This window comes from Salmo salar, chromosome 17 (assembly GCF_965601325.2).
Source record: "Salmo salar chromosome 17, fSalSal1, whole genome shotgun sequence".
Taxonomy (NCBI): Eukaryota; Metazoa; Chordata; class Actinopteri; order Salmoniformes; family Salmonidae; genus Salmo; species Salmo salar.
The window spans coordinates 9,891,649-9,912,550 of NC_138307.1; the positions used below are offsets into that span (position 1 = coordinate 9,891,649).

Sequence of the window (20,902 nt, forward strand, 5' to 3'; positions counted from 1 at the left end):
ACTCTGCAGTGGCTTCCATCCATATCCATGGTCCCTTTATCCCCCTCTGCTCTGCTCTCTCTCTCTCTCTGCTTATATGGTGCACATACAGGACCCTGTGACTTCAACCAGTCTGGGGAATCCACCGCATGTTGAAGTCATTCCCCTCAATCGGCACTGGAAGCTTTGTGTGCGCGTGTGTGTAAGTGTGTGTATACTGCAGGGGAATGTTTCTGCCCATCTCTCTTGGCCAGGCTGTAGATTTGGGATTGGGCCTGGGCTTGTCCAGCATTGCTGGTTGGGACTTTGAGGCACACCATGTGCTCTCATGATCTGCCCTGAATCAGCCCCTATTAAAAAACACACAGAGACCCTTTCAAGTGCTGGCTAGCCGCAGCCACCAGACCTCCAGCCTACAGCCCCTAGTCCTCATCCACAACACAGGCCAGCCAGAGGAGAGGGACATCAAAGGCCCCCATCATCCTGTCACTTAGCCATGTGGAGGTCACCGGGGTCAGACCACTACCTCTCTACACAGTGACGTTCTGTCTGTCTGGTGGTAATGTGGCGGAGAATGTGGAGAATTTGATTCGAATGTGTTTTTTGAGGGAAGAAAAGATAGTGAAATAAAGTTGTTTTGATAAAGCAGGATTTAAAAAATATTTTCTAGAACATTTATAATACGGTATCAATGTAAATATTGGGTAAAAATTGCCTTTGCTCTCCTATTCATCTAGTGAATCAAAGTAAGGATCAGGACTTATTCCTTACGACATGATCTGACCAGGAAAAACTCATGACCCTGTTCATACTGTAGACACACTGGTACGTTTGTGAAGAGGATGACTGAATCCCAGTGTATTTCAGCTCAGCCATATTTGTTTCCCGACTAATGTTAAGTCAATAAACTCTGAATGAGTCAGTTACCCCATGTTAGTTACTTCCAATACCATACTAATCAAGCATGTCATTCAGTCACAAAGTCCTTGACCTGACTACAATGTTCCAGTCCCACACCCCCTATCCCTGACCACAGCGATTAAGGACAGTGTCCTAAGCGGCGGGCTACAGTTTCTATCTGCCATAGACCTGACCCCTCTCAGCCTGTCAATCAGTCAGACAGTCAGTCAGCTAGCTAGGCCTGATTTATAGCCAGCTTTTCTCCTGCTTCCAACTCAGCCTGCCAGATGGTGTGGCCGCTACGATGGCAGAGCACAGCGCTGCCTACGCTAAAGCCGTGGCTTTGCCGTCGTGCAACAGTTCAACTGTGAAAACCGCAATGGGAAGACGTAAGAACAAACAACAAACAAAACAAACGTGGCTGAGTTGTCTTCTCCAGAGTGTGTTAAGCCTGAACAATTAACAGTGTTAACTGTCACTGTTGAAAGGATGATCAGAAGTGTCACCACTTAAAGGTGACTGACACTGACAGGGAATTCAGTGAGACACAAGTAGGTTGCCTAATGCTGTTTACTGCAACATCAAGTTATCTGTCGTTTTGCCGGTCCCTTTGGCCACTATCTTAGAAATGGAATTTCAACATGTCATTTAAAATTGCAAATGATACATCTGTCAATCCATGGTTATGTCCCTGGCCATGGCTTTGTCCCTGGCTGTATCCATTGATACTGTATGTCGCTCGCACGTGTCGCTGGCACGTGTCGCTGGCTGTGTTGGCTGTGATGATTTGGAATTCGTCTTCCTTTATCAAAGTCTGGCCTTCTCTCCCTGCTCCACAATGGTATTCCTCTCCTGAAATGTCACAGCGGTTTCATCGCTCCATCTCTTTGTACTCTGACTTGTAGGCCTATTTTCAGCCGGGTCAATGGAGGGAGCCCTATCCTAGACAATCTCCCTAAAGGTTCAACTCTCACTGGATGTGTTTTTTACCTGGAATAGGCCAGGGAGAATGTAGATCAAGAGGTAACGCCATTGTAGTGATTCATATGGGAATCAGGGGTGAGGAGCAGCATATTGATGTAGGCTGTGGGGTAAAAGTTTCTGGTTTGCATTGAGAGAAATCATTATTTGGCACAAAAATTGAGGCACAACCATATCACAAGTCCCATAGAGGCACTGTGGCAGAGGCAGTCAGTCAGTACTCTGCTTCAGTGGATGCACTTGTGAACCTCCCCAGCGCCATATGTAACCATTCAGCACCACATCGTGTGGCGCACCACATACTGTAGTGGAAAGGGACTGGGGTACGATCCAAAACCCACCCGTCCCCTCTTGTGTCGCTGGCCCTAAACCAATCTCCCCCTTCTTCCCCCTCTGTGTGTGTGTGCGCGCGTGCATGTGCAGGATGGAAGAGACGGTGCGGACGCTGCTGCAGAACCAGGGGGTGCAGGATCAGACAGCCGTGGACACTGTGGACATCATGAAGGCCTACAAGGTAACACCGCACTGCTCAGCACTCCTCCAACATGGGCTCTCCTTCCTGCTCTTTATAAAGCCTAACCGTAGAGGCTTGTGTAGGAGAAATGCTTTTTTTGGTAACGCATAGACCATGCATTAGGATAAGTTGTTGTTATTCACCATCAATTAGGAGTGGCCTTATAATTATATATATATATATGCAGATAGATTGTGGCTTCCATCAATGTAATTGTCTGAATCTTTACCGTTCCCCCATATATATACAGTTGAAGTCGGAAGTTTACATACACTTAGGTTGGAGTCATTAAAACTCCTTTTTCAACCACTCCGCACATTTCTTGTAAACAAATGATAGTTTTGGCATGTCGGTTAGGACATATACTTTGTGCATGACACAAGTAATTTTTCCAACAATTGTTTACAGACAGATTATTTCACTTATAATTCACTGTATCACAATTCCAGTGGGTCAGAAGTTTACATACACTAAGTTGACTGCGCCTTTAAACAGCTTGGAAAATTCCAGAAAATGATGTCATGGCTTTAGAAGCTTTTGATAAGCTAATTGACATCATTTGAGTCAATTGGAGGTGTACCTGTGGATGTATTTCAAGGCCTACCTCCAAACTCAGTGCCTCTTTGCTTGACATCATGGGAAAATCAAAAGAAATCAGCCAAGACCTTAGAAAAAAACATTCTAGACCTCCACAAGTCTGGTTCATCCTTGGGAACATTTTCCAAACACCTGAAGGTACCATGTTCATCTGTACGAACATAAGTACGCAAGTATAACACCATGCGACCACACAGCCTTCATACCGCTCAGGAAGAAGATGCTTTCTGTCTCTGGTGCACTTCACAAAATAGATGGCATCATGAGGGAGTAAAATGATGTGGATATATTGAAGCAACATCTCAAGACATCAGTCAGGAAGTTAAAGCTTGGTCGCAAATGGGTCTTCCAAATGGACAATGACCTCAAGCATACTTCCAAAGCTGTGGCAAAATGGCTTAAGGACAACAAAGTCAAGGTATTGGAGTGGCCATCACAAAGCCCTGACCTCAATCCTATAGAAAATGTGTGGACAGAACTGAAAAAGTGTGTGCGACCAAGGAGGCCTACAAACCTGACTCAGGTACAACAGCTCTGTCAGGAGGAATGGGCCAAAATTCACCCAACTTATTGTGGGAAGCTTGTGGAAGGCTACCGAAATGTTTAACCCAAGTTAAACAATTTAAAGGCAATGCTACCAAATACTAATTAAGTGTATGTAAACTTCTGACCCACTGGGAATGTGATGAAAGAAATAAAAGATGAAATAAATTTCACACTTCACATTCTTAAAATAAAGTGGTGATCCTAACTGACCTAAGACAGGGAATTATTACTAGAATTAAATGTCAGGAATTGTGAAAACCTGAGTTTAAATGTATTTGGCTAAGGTGTATGTAAACTTCTGACTTCAACTGTATATATATATATATATATATATACATTACCGTTCAAAAGTTTGGGTTCACTTAGAAATGTCCTTGTTTTTGAAAGAAAAGCACATTTTTTGTCCATTAAAGTAACATCAAATTGATCAGAAATACAGTGTAGACATTGTTAATGTTGTAAATGACTATTGTAGCTGGAAACGGCTGATTTTTTTTTAATGGAATATCTACGTAGGCATACAGAGGCCCATTATCAGCAACCATCACTCCTGTGTTCCAATGGCATGTTGTTAGCTAATCCAAGTTTATCATTTTAAAAGGCTAATTGATCATCAGAAAACCTTTTTGCTATTATGTTAGCACAGCTGAAAACTGTTGTGCTGATTTAAAGAAGCAATAAAACTGGCCTTCTTCAGACTAGTTGAGTGACCCCAAACTTTTGAACGATAGTGTATACATGTTTTTATATATTTTCCTTTATTATTTTACCCTAACCCTACCACCTCTCCACTAACTGGAGTAAACTAATGGACAACAACACTTAGGTTTCTACTTCCTGCTTATACATACTATATACATTTTATGGACAAACTATGTTTTACAATAATTATCTTTTGTTTGTTTTTAGTCCCAACCTTCAGCTCCACATATTACTTAAGCTCGGTTCTTGGCAACCAAACTGGTTGCTATAATCAGACTCATTAGCAGTAGGCCTATAGTAGCCTTAAACTTTGTGTTTGTGTGTTATGTGTACAGCTACAGTATATTCTTGTGTGGATTTTTTGTTTGTGCTGTTCCTTAGATACTCAAGGTATCTCACTGAACTCTTATTGACACAGAAGGTCCTTTAATTATCCATGTGAAATTACATTCATTTAATTATGCCAAAGTGACCTTCCAAACAGCATCGTAGGAAAAAGTGGAACTGTGTGAGCTAGAAGTAAATGCATGTTAGGCTTATTGAAATGTATACCGCCATACCTCCATTTCCCGTTATGACGCTCATTTTTTCGGTTGTGTTACTGTTAGAGGAGGTCGATAAAGGTCATACCATTACAGTTCATGGAGGTCATGTCTTGTACTCCTATAATTCGTACTACATTTAAAATGTCATTTAGCTTCAACTTTTTCATTTCCAAATGTGTTAACAACAATTAAGCGAATTCCCCTAAGTGCAAATGCAAAACGTTATACGGACTTCTTGACTTCAGTGATGAATATGCTACGTCGTTATAAAGGATAAAGCCATTCATTAGTATGGTGGGCATGCTATGCCTTTAGAAACCGATCATAAATGGTAATGTATTAAAAAAAATAGGCAGCAAGTGTAAAAAATGAGCGTCATAACGGGAAATGGAGGTATGGCGGTATACATTTCAATAAGGCTAATACATGCATTAGCTAGATTTATTATGGGTTAACGTAGGGAGTATAACTCTATGGCTGAATCCCCTATTCCTTATACAGAGCACCATTTTTGACCAGGGCCCATAGAGTATATATCATTAGGCATAACAGGAATAGGGTACCTTTTGCGATGCAGCCACTCTCTCAGCGGTGGACCATATTTCCACATAGTCAGATACCCTGTGATTATTCAAATGATGGGTATTATACAGAATAATAGCAGCCCCAGAATTAATCAACCTGAGTGGATTACTTAAACATGAAATTAGAATCTGTCAACGTGTGCCAGTGGAGGGGATCGATTTCGCTCTAACGTGTGCCAGAGTGGGGGATTGATTTCGCTCTAACTTGTGTGAATGGATGCAGCAAACATACACATGTGGAGAGAAACATATGTTAGGTTACCGAGATGACTGTACCTACTGTGACCAGATGTTCAATCAGACATAACAGGGCTGTGGTAATAAGAACAAGCTCTCAATTAATGGTACCATTACTGGGGGAGAGATATGGGTCATATTCATTATGCACCAAACGAAAGAATACTCACTCAAACAGGCAGGGACGGCCTGAACTTGTACAATAAGAAATGCTTAAAACTTTTTACTACAGAGTGTCCAAATGAATACAACCCTGGTTTCAAAGTGCCTGCAAAACAAAATAATCAAACAAAGTCAAGATTGGGAACCACCGGCATGTTTTAGCCAAGATTGGAATAGTCCTTTAAAGTTCAAAGCAAACGTAATGCTAGTGGTTGCCAAGGACAGCATTTTCAATTCATGTTCAGGAGGGAGGGACGACTTGATTTGGATGCATTTGGATATGGCGACGCAAGCAAGGACTCAACCTCATCTATCAATGTCTCCAGCCATGGCTGTCTGCGTCCGCCGCGCTACCGTGAAAGCCTGTCATCGGACTTGACAATTAACTGTCATGGGGGGAAGAGAAGGTTTGAATAAAAAATTGAACAAAGGTGCACAGGTGTACATCAGGCGATAACAACAAAAGGCTTTGGTGAGATTTTAAGGGAAAAATTGGGGGGAAAGTCCATTTACTTGCATTGCAAAGTTCATTGGCTGGCCATAGGCATGTGTTGAGGTTTACACGACATCTAACTCCCAGCTCAATTGTAGTTTCATCCCTCTCTGGTCCTTTATCAGATTTGTAATAGTATGGAGATAAGAGTGTTTGTGAAATGGATGTTGCAAATTAAAGGGCTGTGACCTCCTCAAATCGGAATAAGGCATGCGTGTTGAGTATTTAAAGGTGTCTCAATCTCTCATATTGAAATGTACCTACATTTAGGATTCATGGCAACTATATCACCCCAGGAGCAGTGTGTGTGTGTTTTATTAAAGCACATTCAATGCATGAAGATAAATGCCCAGTTTAGTCCAGTGAGGATTAAGCGTTTCATATTATCGGCATATCACTTTGTTTTGGATACAGGAAATCCATCATAAATCCCCACTGGTAGGGTTTTTGTATTAAATTGTAAGGGAAATGGTGTTGGTTGTAAATAGAGTATATTCGTTTTAACGACAGCCTATGCTATGGTTTTCATATGTCTCAATATCACATACAAAACAAGGTGGTGTACTGATTTAAGACCAAAGTAGCATGATGTCATTTATTTGAATAGTCACATCAGAGTGAAAGAAAATCCCTCCTTGACTTCTAGGATAGTGTGAAAATACTTAGAATAATTGACAGGTGACACATGACATATCCTCCTTTAGCAGTACTCTATATCCTGTGTTGAATGTACAGTACCTAATTAGCTAGTCAATGTCAGGATGCTGTCTCGTCTGTGACTCTCTTGGTGAGCCATGCCCAGCGGGCCTGGGAATATCATGGACCCCATCATTTTATTGTGTTCGCTTTTAATTTCCGCCTCTGTGCATTAGTGTCACAGCTGGAGACTGAGGCAGGGTGTGAAGGGGGGGAGAAAGAGGGGTGTGGTGTCCTCTATCGGCAGACAAGACGGAGAGGTCTCAAGGTCACTGCCACTCTTTGGAAATACAAGTGAAACGCGGTTAGGGATTAGGGGATGTTTTGGAGTTGAATTGTTGTTTTTTTCTCTTTCCCTCTCTCCTCTCTGTTCTCTTTCCTTCTGTTTCTTTTTCTCTCCTTCTTCCTCTCTCTCTCCTTCTTCTCCCGCCTTTGTCTTTCTTTCTTTCTTTCTCGCTCTCTCCTTCTTCTCCCGCCTTTGTCTTTCTTTCTTTCTTTCTCGCTCTCTCCTTCTTCTCCCACCTTTGTCTTTCTTGCTCTCTCCTTCTCTCTCTCTCTCTCTCTGCCTCTCTCTCTCTCTCTCTCTCTCTCTCTCTCTTTCTCTTTCTCTTTCCTCTTGTCTGTCTATCAGGATAAACTCTCGGAGGAGGTGCAGAAGACGCGTGACAGCTTGGAGCAGAACAGCAGCGGTGGCGGCCCACTGCCGTCTTCTGGAGAGCCTTTGCTGCCAGACGTCGGCAGCGTCAGCCGAGCGGAAGAGTTTCAGGACCAAACAAAGCTCCTTCTGGAGCGTCTGCGCACCCTAGAGGTACAGTTCAAAACATGGCTCCGCCTCTCTTCTCTTCTCCTCCCTCGTCCACTTCTCCCTCCGCGACCAGGCTCTCCTTCTTATGTTTGCCGTCTGGAGCATAATGGTCTTATCAAAGTCTTGTGCGCTCTGCTGTTTGAAGAGCAAAGCGCTCCACAGAGGGCTCAAGTTTCGGGACTTGGGCCTTTAAAACGGTCTTTGTTCATTTCCATAGCGCTCCTCCACTGTTCCACTGTGTGTTCTGTTCTCAGCATTAGCAACAGTTGAGTCAGAAATCCATTTTGAGTAATCCTTCTGATTCTGATTGTTTCCGACCATACAGTATACCCACTAGACTGACACACCAGGCTTTCAGATCTCCTCGACAATTAAAGGGGCTAAGTCTATTAAGACTTAATCGAATTACGCTCAGAGACCCACCTACTCATTTACGAAGTGGCCCTCGCTGATTCCGCGAGGGTCTGTGGCTAATGTTCAAATACTTTGAGCGTATGATAGAGCCCCTACCGGAGTGCCCGATGGGAAGGGTTTGGTTTTGCACTTTTGGGAATACTCCATTGGTCCCATTGCGGCCAGACAAGCTCAACCAAGCTCAATCAAATGCAGAGAAAGTATAAAAAAAAACAAATAATACTACTTGAACCCAGGTCTTCTCCTCAGCCACTATGGACAGCTCAGACATGAGAAAACGCTGCCAGAGATAATAAAGGACCCAAGAAACCGGCACGTTCTACAGAAATTATTAACGGTGACACTAACTCCACGCTGACAGAAATTGCAGTTAAGGCTAATTACAACAAAATGCATTGTAATTGCTTGTTGCTTTATGGCTCCTTTATCACTGTATAAGTTATCTTCCCTGCAGTCAAAGAAAATAATGGCCGGCCTGTCTCGTGATTTGTCAGAGGAAGCGTCCCGTATTACCCCAAAAAGCTACATTCTAAATTTATTTGCCATTTTCTTCCATCCCGCTGCATCCGTGATGGATGCTCGTCCGGAAGAGAACCAGCTAAAACAACGGCGAGGCAATACATCACTGGCCTTTGTTATGTGTAAACGGTGATGACACTAAGTAAGGGCGCCCATTTCTATTTCCCCACCACCAGCCCAGCCCAACTGATATTGTTCATTACCAATGGTGGGCATGCCATGCCTTTATAAATGGTGCTTAGATTGAATCCTTTTGAAAAAAACATCTTGGAGGGGAAAAAAACGGGGATTCTTTTCACAGATGCTTGAATGATCAGTTAATGGTGCTACTCTAATTTATATTTTTTTACGGCCCCCAAAAAACGCTAATGGAAGTAGCGTCGTTGACTGATTAGACATTCGGTCGGAGGACAAAATGAGTTGGGATTAATCTCGAGTGGACATAGGATGGAATACAAGTTACCGCTACAAATTATATACCTGTACCTAACTCATCCATTCCAGCGCAACTCTCAATGCTCCTAGCTTTCCACATAAGTAAGTGTTGTAGAGACTCCATGGGAAGACAGAGCAAGCAAGTGACTGGGTCTTGGGTGACTGTCTGCAATTTGAGCAAGTGCGCATGCCCATTGCCCAGCTTTGTGCCCATGCAGCTTGGTTGGCACAGTTGGCAGCCGGGTGCCAGGGAAAGGAGGTCTGGTGTTCAGGCGTCACAGAAGGACAGCTGGCACTCTGGTCTCAGTGCAGGGCTGGCTCTAACTCCTGTTCAATTACAGGCAGAGTGAGAACTGACTGTGGTGCAGCCAGCTCTAGCCCTGTCCATACAATCCCTCCTCCCTTCTCCGCCCTCCTCACCCCAATTCAAACCTACTGTGAGCCAGAAGCAAAAACTCCTGCTGTCTATAACTCTGTTATCTAGCTAGTTACCTTCCATTGAAGTTTACAAGAAAAATACATCCATGATTCTAGAAAACCACTTCTCTAATCATGGGAACTCAGCAGGAGAAAACTACCTGGATGATCATGCATGTATTCTATTCTATAAAAAGCAATTTATAACGGCATGCATAATTGTTGCAAAATCTATGGCAACAGCAGTTGTAGTTGCTATGCTTTAATTGTAGCCGCTGTAGGAGCAACACATTGACAGGATGTGCTAATATGAATACATGTTAATTATGTGATTTAGTTGCTCTTTTCATCCCCAATCAATCAATCAATCATCCTGAACGTTTTTGTCTGACATGGGACATTTATTTAGTTTAGCATTTGTTGATAACGCATCGCAGCTGAGCACTGCATTCATTCACAGTAATATTGATTATGCACTGTGGCTGTACAAAATATTGTTTTTCAACTAGGCTACTTTTTTTTCTCCCAGGTTCAAATAATATTTGTATTGTTAGATTATGTATGCAATGTCAGACATTCTCCATGCTGTTGTGCAATACAAGATGGCAAATGAGCACTATAACGAAAGTATTTCAAATGCTTTTAATGCAAGCAGAAAATGTTCAGCATTCATCATGGATGCTTTTTAATGTGTGTTTATCAGGTACTGATAGGCTCAGTTTGATGGAAGAAAACATATTTTTCCACATATTCCCAAATCAACAATATTGTCAATACAGCACGTCACTTCTCCTTTCTCCGACCCCTTGTTCTATAGAGAAATATGATTCAACCAGTTACTACCAACACAAAGAATATGATAAGAACATCAGAAAACATGCTTATTGTCACGAGTGCTGTGTTCGTATTCCCCGTCATAAATTAGCCAAGGCGCAGCGTGCTGGTAGTTCCACATATTTTATTTGAGAACTTGAACAAAAACAATAAAAAGGTGAAACTGAAACAAACGTGACGTTCTGGGGCTGCTCAAACACAACTGCACAAAAACAAGATCCCACAAAAACAAAGGGAAATACAGGCTGCCTAAGTATGGCTTCCAATCAGAGACAACGATAGACAGCTGCCTCTGATTGGAAACCATACCCGGCCAAAACATAGAAAACAAAACATAAATGCCCACCCACCTATCACACCCTGACCTAACCAAACAGAGAAAACACAGCTCTCCTAGTGTCATAAGCGCCGTAATGATCGGACCAAACTGCAGCAGGGATGTGAATCATCTTCTTGATTTATTAAAGAAATGAACACTGAACAAAAGAACAACGAAAAACAGTCCTGTACGGTACTAAGACTATACATGGAACAACCACCCACAAAACACAAGACAAAAACCCCTACTTAAATATGGCCTCCAATTAAAGTCAACGAAGGACAGCTGCCTCCAATTGAAGGCCAAACCAAAACCCTGAACATAGAAATAGACTATCTAGAAATAGAAACATAGAAATACATGACATAGAACAGTACCCAAAAACCCAACAACACAAAACAAACACACTCCTGCAATGTCCTGACCAACTACAATAACAAAATGACCCCTTTACTGGTCAGGACGTGACACCTAGGTCAGAGCGTAACACTTATATGCAACCTTTGGGTAAATATTTACTTTCACTAGGAGCTTTTACTTTACTAATATTAATAAGTAATAATACAAGTAAAAACTATTTGTAAAGGGCTTTTCATGTACATCTCAAAGTTGCTCATTTGTTATAGCTCTGTGCCATTTCGATTAAGGCAGTGGAATATGTTAGGTGGAATTATTTAGCCTGGGTTTTAATCAAAGGCTGGCTGTTTGTACTAAAGGGCATGTGGAGAGTTAGGCGAGCTAGCCGGAGCGAATGTTGACAGCTTCTAATATGGCCTGCCCGGCCCATTTGACAAACTAGAAACAGAGGAGATCAATAGCCCCTCTCGATTAAAAAGTGAAGCAATATTCACCCCCCCCCCCCCCCCCCTAAAACAAGGACATATTCACATTAGCCCTTTCTACCTAACTTCTTACTTGTACCTTTTAAAGTTCAGGATCATAACTTCAATCCCCTTGACCTTTCATTGCGAAATACTTCTGCAGGTTTTTATTAGTTTGCCCCGGTCTTATGGTTGACACCTGACCTTTTCCACCTCCGGCGAAACCTCTCTTGTTTTTATCTTGTTCTCTGGCAGTGTAGTCTTGTGCTACAAAACACAGATATGATTTGTTGCATCAATAGTTTTTCATATGAAAACAGAATGGAGAGACTACAAATACCTTCGGCATTATTTTCATTGGCCAAATATTCAGTATCATTTCACATCTACACTGAACAAAAATATAAATGCAACATGTAAAGTGTTGGTCCAATGTTTCATGAGCTGAAATAAAAGATCCCAGATATTTTCCATACGCACAAAAAGCTTATTTCTCTCAAATGCACAAATTAGTTGACATGCCTGTTAGTGAGCATTTCTCCTTTGCCAAGATAACCCATCCACCTGACAGGTGTGGCATATCAAGAAGCTGATTAAACAGCATTATCATTGCACAGGTGCACCTTGTGCTTGGGACAATAAAAGGCCACTCTAAAATGTGTCACACAATGCCATAGAAGTCTCAAGATTTGAGGGAGCGTGCAATTGGCATGCTGACTGCGGGAATGTCCACCAGAGCTGTTACCAGAGAATTGAATATTAATTTCTCTACCATAAGCTGCCTCCAACTTCTCTTTAGAGAATTTTGCAGTCTGTCCAACCGGCCTTACATCTGCAGACCACTTGTGTGGGTGAGCGGTTTGCTGATGTCAATGTTGTGAACAGAGTGCCCCATGGTGGTGGTGGGGTTAGGGTGTGGTCAGGCATAAGCTATGGACAACGAGGACAATTGCATTTTATCGATGGCAATTTGAATGCACGGAGCAACCGTGACGAGATCCTGAGGCCCATTGTCGTGCCATTCATCCGTCGCCTTCACCTCCTGTTTCAGCATGATAATGCATGGCCCCATGTTGCAAGGATCTGTACAACTGAAAATGTCCCAGTTCTTCCATGGCCTGCATACTCAACAGACATGTCACCCGTTGAGCATGTTTGAGCATGTTTGGGCATGTTTGGGATGCTCTGGATCAACGTATACGACAGCGTGTTCCAGTTCCCGCCAATACCCAGCAACTTCGCACAGCCATTGAAGAGGAGTGGGACAACATTCAACAGGCCATAATCAACAGCCTGATCAACTCTATGCGAAGGAGCTTTATCACTCATCAAGAGGAAAATGGTGGTCACAACAGATACAGTACTGACTGGTTTTCTGATCCACGCCCATACTTTCTTTTTAAGGTATCTGTGACCAACAGATGCATATCTGTATTCCCAGTCACGTGAAACCCATAGATTAGTGCCTAATGAATGTTTTTCAATTAACTGATTGCCTTATGTGGACTGTAACTCAGTAAAATCTTTGAAATTGTTGCATTTTGCGTTTACATTTTGGTTCAGTGTATGTCAATCAGGGTAGATAATTACATGTTGATTGTTCTATAACCACCTGTGATTGTTTTAAATTGACTAGTAGGCACCGCTTGGTATTTCTTTATATACTACTTGAATTACTTTAACTCTTCCTTCATTACTGTTTGGTAAATGACTCATAAACCAATCTGATGCATACAAACTTGCTTTTAACGACAAGCTCTCAGTGGATTTCAATTATCACTAAGTGTGTTTTATTTCGCTGTACAGGAGGAAAACTCAGCATTGGTCATGGAGAATGAGAGCCAGAGGGAGCAGTATGAGCACTGTCTGGATGAGGTGAGTAGTCCGCGCCTCACTCTATTCACCCAGCCCTCAGCCTCAGTGAGGGAATTCTATTTTTCACCACACCAATGATAGCCTACATCTCAGGAACAAGTCTTATTTCTTCCCTATTCTTTCCTATTCCGTGACTTATTATGAGTTGTATTCTTTTCTATTTACCTTTAGCGACTTTCTTTAAGATCTTACGGATAGTACTTGATCAAACAGGTTCCAAATACTGCACTATTTTCTAGTATCTTTCTCTACCTTTACCGACTTCCTTTGAGATTTTTCTCAATGCACAATTGTCATGCGCTCAAATTCCATCAATGCAATTCCAAAGTAATTCCTCTCCGAAAGGAAATGTGATTATGGAGGAAGAGGTACTTGGCGTTCCGAAGGCGAACTGTGTTGTGGGAGAAGCTGGGTAAATGGTGGCCTGAGGGAGCCGGATGACAACAATTAATGAGCTTGTCGGCTCGGACCGCACGCTGAGTCACCCTGAGGGAAGGTTGGAGGCCCGCGGGTGCCAGAAGGGACAGACTGGTCTAATACACGGTGGTGCCAGCTACTGGGGCTCATATGACCTGAGATCTGGGCTCTGGTGCCAGAGGGAGTGGGGGGTGGGGAGGGGGGGGAAACGTAGATTGATGGTGGGACAGAGAAAGCGAGTGAATGAAAGAAAGAAAAGGATAAAGAAAGAGATAGAAAGGGATAGAGAGATAAAAGGAGAGTTAACAATACTTTAGCTGTGTTTTTAACAGTCCAACCATGGCATGCAATTGCTTTGCAATGCTCCAAGCATACTGTATGAAACTCCTCACCGTGCTGCAGCCTTGGAGGCTAATGCCTGGGGTGGGCCCAGACCAAATCCCTTTTCCACTTCCCTGACCTCAAAAAGTCAGGGCTGTGCTGCTCTGTTGTCTGGTCTGGTGTTGTGTTGCCCTCTGTAGTCGCTCAAGACGGGAGCTAGCTCACTAATGAGCATGTTGTGATGCGGAAATCTCCACAGCTCTAACAACTCTGCCGATGGGCTCAGGGCATTTGGAAACTGTAGAGAACGCTGGGCTTGTTTAGTAATGATACATTTTTTAAATAAAAAGATTGTGGATTATTATCTCTACATGGGCAGAGTGGTGGTTGTTTGGTATGCTATTTGGGCTGGCCACTCATGTTAGTTGTTAAAAATGATATTTTTTTATATATTTATTTTCTTCCCACTCAGATGTAAGGGACTGTTATGTCGCACTTCATGTAGTATGACTTGAACTATGAATGCTCTATAAAACCTTTATTAGTTTATCAGTTGTTGTCATTTAGATTGTAACTTGAAGATCATGAAATATTCTTTGAATTAGTGCCCTTCAGTTTTACAGGAGCAGCTCTGTATCACCCCCCACGGGGCTCCATCACTTCGTCATATTTACTCCATCTCCCCTTATTCAATAGAGGGAGAGGACACGTCTGAGAAAAAGCCAGTGCGTGCTTACAGTGAATTAACGAGCAATCAATGGGCTGTAATCAGAGTCGGAGTCGATGGGGCTTTGTGGTCTAAACTCGGATGAGTGGTAGGGGTGTGAGGCGCTCTGCGGGCAAAGCCCAGGCACAACAGTACTTTAGCCCGCCACTTCTTCTCTCCGACTGCCCGCTATGTCGCAAATGACACCCTATTCCCTGTATAGTGCGCTACTTTTGAGCAGGGCCCATAGGGTCAAGTAGTGCAGTATATAAGGGATAGGGTGCCATTCAGGACACAACCCCTACTCTCCAAGCCACTATATCAGCCCTGACACTGCTGTCAATACAGGATCAACAGAAGACAATTAAACATCATGAAGACATGCAGCCCGTCTGGCTCCAATCTGTTCTGCTTCGCCGGGCCGCTACTGGCCTTCTCTGCCACCCTGCGTCAGATTTATGATGATTGGACCCCTTAGGAATCAACACACTCCTCCAAGGGAAGGCAGACGGGGTGACAATGCTGTAATGTATTGGGACATCATGTTCACTAAAGCCTGTAATCATTTTGATAAGCGGTTGGAGGAACTTGTGTATTAAATGTCGTTGGAGGAATTGAAGGAAGTGAGAGAGTGCAGCGTCGGCATGCACAGGGCAGGGGCAGTTTAGAGTTGAGGTCGTGGGTCAACTGGAGACTCTTTCTTTCTTTCTCGCTCATCTTTCTCACCCATAACAGCCACCATATTATGGTCAGTCACTAAACAGCTTGCATGAAACGTTTGGATAATTCTTGTTTCTTTTCTTCACTCTGTTTTAGGTTGCCAATCAAGTTGTGCAGGCACTACTCACCCAAAAGGTAGGAGTCTGGTTTCCATAGCAACTGTGTTATCAAAATGTCTCAGAATTATACTATTATTAGATCCAATGATGTTGTTAGACATGTATGCAATACAGTAGCTCAAAACTTAATCTTACCATTCACTTTTTGTTGTTGACACTTCTCATTATCTCGTGCTAACTAATCAACTTTTATGGTGTCCATAAGGACAGTCATACATCACTAGAAGTTCACACCCCTGTCTGTAATAACGCTCTCTCTGTTGTTCTTCCCCATGCAGGATCTGAGGGAGGAGTGTCTGAAGTTACGGACCAGAGTGTTTGACCTGGAGCAACAAAACCGGACCATGAGTGTCCTCTTCCAGCAGCGAGTCCGACCCGCATCAGACCTGCTCCTGCAGGTAGGGACCTGTCCACTCATCTAGTCCCAGAAATTCTATATAACCTTATTGTCCCAGAACCATTATAAAACCTCATAGTCCCAGAACCACTATAGAACCTCATTGTCCCGGAACCACTATAGAACCTCATTTTCCCAGAACCACTATAGCACCTCATTGTCCCAGAACCACGATAGAACTTCATTACCCCAGAACCACTATAGCACCTCATTGTCCCAGAACCACAATAGAACTTCATTACCCCAGAACCATTATAAAACCTCATTGTCCCAGAACCACTATAGAACCTCATTGTCCCGGAACCACTATAGAACCTCATTTTCCCGGAACCACTGTAGAACCTCATTGTCCCAGAACCACAATAGAACATCATTGTCCCAGAACAACTATAGAACATTCATTGTCCCAGGACCACTATAAAACCTCATTGTCCCAGAAACACTATAAAAACCTAATTGTCCCAGAAGTAATATAGAACCTCATTGTCCCAGAGCCACGATAGAACTTCATTACCCCAGAACCACTATAGCACCTCATTGTCCCAGAACCACAATAGAACTTCATTACCCCAGAACCACTATAGCACCTCATTGTCCCAGAACCACGATAGAACTTCATTACCCCAGAACCACCATAGCACCTCATTGTCCCAGAACCACAATAGAACTTCATTACCCCAGAACCACTATAGCACCTCATTGTCCCAGAACCACGATAGAACTTCATTATCCCAGAACCACTATAGCACCTCATTGTCCCAGAACCACAATAGAACTTCATGACCCCAGAACCACTATAGCACCTCATTGTCCCAGAACCACAATAGAACCTCACAGAGCAACTATTGACCATTACTCAGGGGTGCCTGACTGATGGAGTTAAAATAGCATTTCACTGCTATTAGTTTCTTGTATTCAATATTGTTGAAGGCAACAGTGTGGGTGTAAGGACAACTGTTCCAGTAGCATATTTGCTCACTTCAAACTTCTGAAGAGCAGCGATATTAGATCATCCATCTTTTTGTGATGGCGATGTGATCCTGAGTCCGGGGTCTGTGATATCATCATTGCTAAAAAACTATGTGCTCATGAACCATCCAGCCTCCACGGAGCTGCGGGGCTCAGACAAGATCATTTGAGAAAGTACCGAGACTCGCGTCATCCATCCTGGGTTCTCTCGGGGGACGGTAAACCTCTCAACTAAATTACCTCTAGCGCACCAGACCTTGTGGCACGTAACACAGACATAGATGCTAGAGAGAGGGGAGGGGATGTGTGTGTGCGCGCGTATGTGTATGTAGTCTGCCGTGGGTAGGAATGCACACTTACTGTAACTCAGAAATCATTTACTCCAGTCACTGCAGAGAGACAGAGAGAGAAATATTGACAACCATGTCTGCTATAAAATGGCCGCATGGATTTTCCTTAATCTGATTTGCAGCTATTGCCGTCCAGCTCTCGTTACCTTACCTCCTCTCAGAGTGGAGGGTGGAGGCTCTCAGACTACCACATGTGGGGTGTGAGAGGGAGCTCAGGGGGGATGGGGGTACAGGGGGCCTATAGAGGGCACAAATGGATAATGGACTCCTACTGGTCTTAATGAGAACATGTGGCTCAGAAAGGATGGATGAGAGGAGCTCAGGGCAGAGCTGAGTGCAGGTACTATACAAGTCAACCCATCCAGCTACAGAAACAAAGAAAGTTATAGTTGAAGAATAACTTTTATTGTTGACAAAATCAGCCTCCAGCACACTGGTATTGTTGAATAGTCCACAAACCATTTTAATGGATCTCGTTTAAGCAATGTTTCGATCAATAGACCATAACGGTTTGTTCAGGTGTTGACAAAATTCGAAAGGATTATAAATGAGAATTGCAAAGCGAGCTGACGACAATCCTTTATCTACCTCAAGTTCAGGAGAGAGTATGCCCTCCGTCAGTCGCCCTCTGCTAGCAACTGATATGGACATATGGATAATTGAAAGTCACAGTCCACATTGTCCAGTGAAGGGTGCAATTTTGGCTGCGAGGTGAGGCATTTTCGTCGTCCCAACAGATTGAGCCAAGCTGTGGATGCACTATTTTTGTCCCAACTAAACCAGGGCGTAGTTAAAGTGAAATGTGTAATTGTTTATTATCTGTTTGTAACTATTTAATCATATTTAGATTTAATAAACCAATATGTATGTTCTGGTTATATCCTACAAGAGCAAATGTTTGCATATTCAGTCTGTTCAGTAGAGCATTTGTGTTCAGTATACAACATGATCAACAAGACATTGACGAGAGCAATATACCGTAAATCTATTTGCTTGTGTAGCAGGAGCCTCTGTCTCTGCCCCAAATGGTATCCTATTCCCTATATAGTGCACTACTTTTTTTACCAGAACCCATAGCGCTCTGGTCAAAAGAAGTGCACTATTTAGAAAATAGGGTACCATTTGGGACAGAGATGGCTTTTCACGAGGGAGTATGAGGATTTGTAGCAAGACATTTTTTTCAGCGGTGAGGAAGTGAGATTTTATTGTGAAGGAGGCGGAGAGATTTTAAAGATTTATGTCCAACTTAATGTCCAACTGATGTCTGCCAGCGCATTAAACAACAAGAAAATAATTGACACTTGTGTAAGCGATAGCTAAATCATACGTTATAGGATGCTCTTTTCTATTTTTACGTGGCTTCCTCAAACGGTCATTCATTTGATTGAAAAGCTCGTGATTCTTTCGTGGTCGTGGTTTTGTCGATATGTTTCAGGTTGTAAACCTTGTTTCTATTTCTGGGATTAGTTTCTCTATAAAGGTGGCTGTGACAACGACGACTAGTAATACAAGTGCTGAACGAAGAGTATATGATTGATTGATTGAGTCAATTAAAACATGGGTTTGAAATCAGTTCCCCTGCTAGTTATTGTGGAAATATTTTGCCCTCTAAAATGGCTGCAGGTAACCTTCTCTTTTTATTCATATTTATTTATATTTTTTATTTAATTAACCTTTATTTAACTAGGCAAGTTAGTGGTTTGCATGAATTACCTTTATACCATAACCTACCATAAAATAGTAATTAGTGACAGTAGAACATATTAATATTTCCTTTCAGTCAGAGGGTGGCAGGTGTTTGGCCGTTTTTTTATCACCCGCATTGGCATTTCATTTCTACTGTTCTGGGAGTCGGTAATTAAATGTGTTGTTGGCCCCTGGGGCCATCTTGAATTTCCCTGATAATGAATCACTGCTCTCTATTGAAATTGTGATTAGGAATACTGGGAATATGCTTGACCTGCTGTCACCTCATGTAATGTGGCATTTCACACGCTGCAAAGCTCTGTTTGCTGCAGTTCGGCCAGGTGTTTAGTAAGGTGTGTAAGTAGCGAATAATAATTCCCTCCTTCCACTTATACAGCCTTATCAAAAGTGACAGGCGAGTGGTAATTGAGTTGTCAATTATCCGTAAAAGTAGGTCCTGGTTGCCGTGGAAACTTCCCAGGCCCCTCCGGCAGGACCTAGTAGCTACGCAGTACCATTCAGTAATTTTTGCCTTCTGAATTTTGATGGGCTTTTGCACTATGGTTCCATTCAAAGTGTTGCCCTTGCTGGAGTTGTGTTAACTGGACTGCCTGCACAGTATTCCTATTCTGGTTAATTTCTCAGTGGAGTATGAGAGCCATGTTTTGTACTTAGCTTAGCCAATTCCCTGCTCTGACTAAGGGAAGACCAAGCCTTGAGTGCAGAATCAAACGTTGATAAGGAAGGTAGTAACAGAGAAGGTGAGCTCCCTCAGTGTGCCTCCGTCCTTGGCTAGATCACACTTCCACGCGGTCAGGTACAGTGAGGTTAGCCCTAAGAGACACAGAGATGGGGGAGCTGTCCGCCCCCATGTCCCCTCTCCCTCTCCCCACCCCTCCCCATCAGAGACCTTGTGACACTATTGACTGAATCATTGATGACTGTGCTGAGGAGGTGTAATCCTGCACCCCTACGATAACATCAGCCCCCCTTCTCTTCTCCTGACACTCAACCACTCCCATCCCCCTGTGTGGACAGCCTATACCCTGGAGAGGAGCGATATGGCTTCAGAGAGGACTACATTTCTATTACGGGCTTTATGGTGAGAGAGATGCCATCTGGCATGTTAAGTCCACTGTAAAGGACAACCTGGACTGAGTCAGCTACAGGGGAAGAATTCTCATCTACATATAAACTTTAGGTCATAATGGCAAGTTAAGCGGTATTCAAGAAAATACTTGGTTTAGAACAAGCTGTAGTAGGTATATTTTGCCTCCGTTAATTCACAGTTATGTACATGATATGAATATGATATTCATATTCAACTACAAATAAGCAGAATGTGTTTTAAAACCTTTTCATTTAATTACTGTCACTTACCTTTAATTCTCAATTTTAAGTATTTGCATAAATGTGTAAACAATAAACAGGAATATATTTTATATAAACATTTGATTATGCCTAACAAACTAATTTAAAACTATTAAGCATCAAATGCGCATGAACTGTGCAAAATAATTCTTAAATCAAATTGATTCGAGGCTCAACATGCTGTTTATGTACTGTACTTCATTCCCATTTAATCCAGTTTAAACAGCTCTATCATTATTTCTATTTTTCATAAGTTAACTCACAATGGAGAACAAGAGAGCACATTGCGTCTAATCCTTTTCCACATCCCCATCGATCACGACCACTCTGGACTAAATTGACTTCGGCCAAGTTATAAAATATGGAGCATTCCACCGAGATGACCTCAAGGTTCAGAATTTCCAGAAAATAGTCAACCTAGCCTATCTGCTGTGAAAGAGTATTGATGCCATGTCCCTCCAGGTCCCTGCT

The 20,902-nt window shown here is 42.7% G+C and overlaps 1 protein-coding gene across 6 annotated transcripts in view; it reads left to right on the top strand.

The window, feature by feature from the left end:
* The window catches only part of LOC106575258 (nck-associated protein 5), a 157,883-nt gene that overhangs the window by 98,362 nt on the left and 38,619 nt on the right, over positions 1-20,902 (top strand). For all 6 annotated transcript variants that reach the window (XM_014151655.3, XM_014151657.3, XM_014151665.3 and 3 more), the window contains 5 exons: positions 2,284-2,374; positions 7,568-7,744; positions 13,307-13,375; positions 15,636-15,674; positions 15,937-16,056. In XM_014151655.3, the coding sequence (XP_014007130.3) occupies positions 2,284-2,374; positions 7,568-7,744; positions 13,307-13,375; positions 15,636-15,674; positions 15,937-16,056 (496 nt within the window). The remainder of the gene's footprint in view (positions 1-2,283; positions 2,375-7,567; positions 7,745-13,306; positions 13,376-15,635; positions 15,675-15,936; positions 16,057-20,902) is intronic.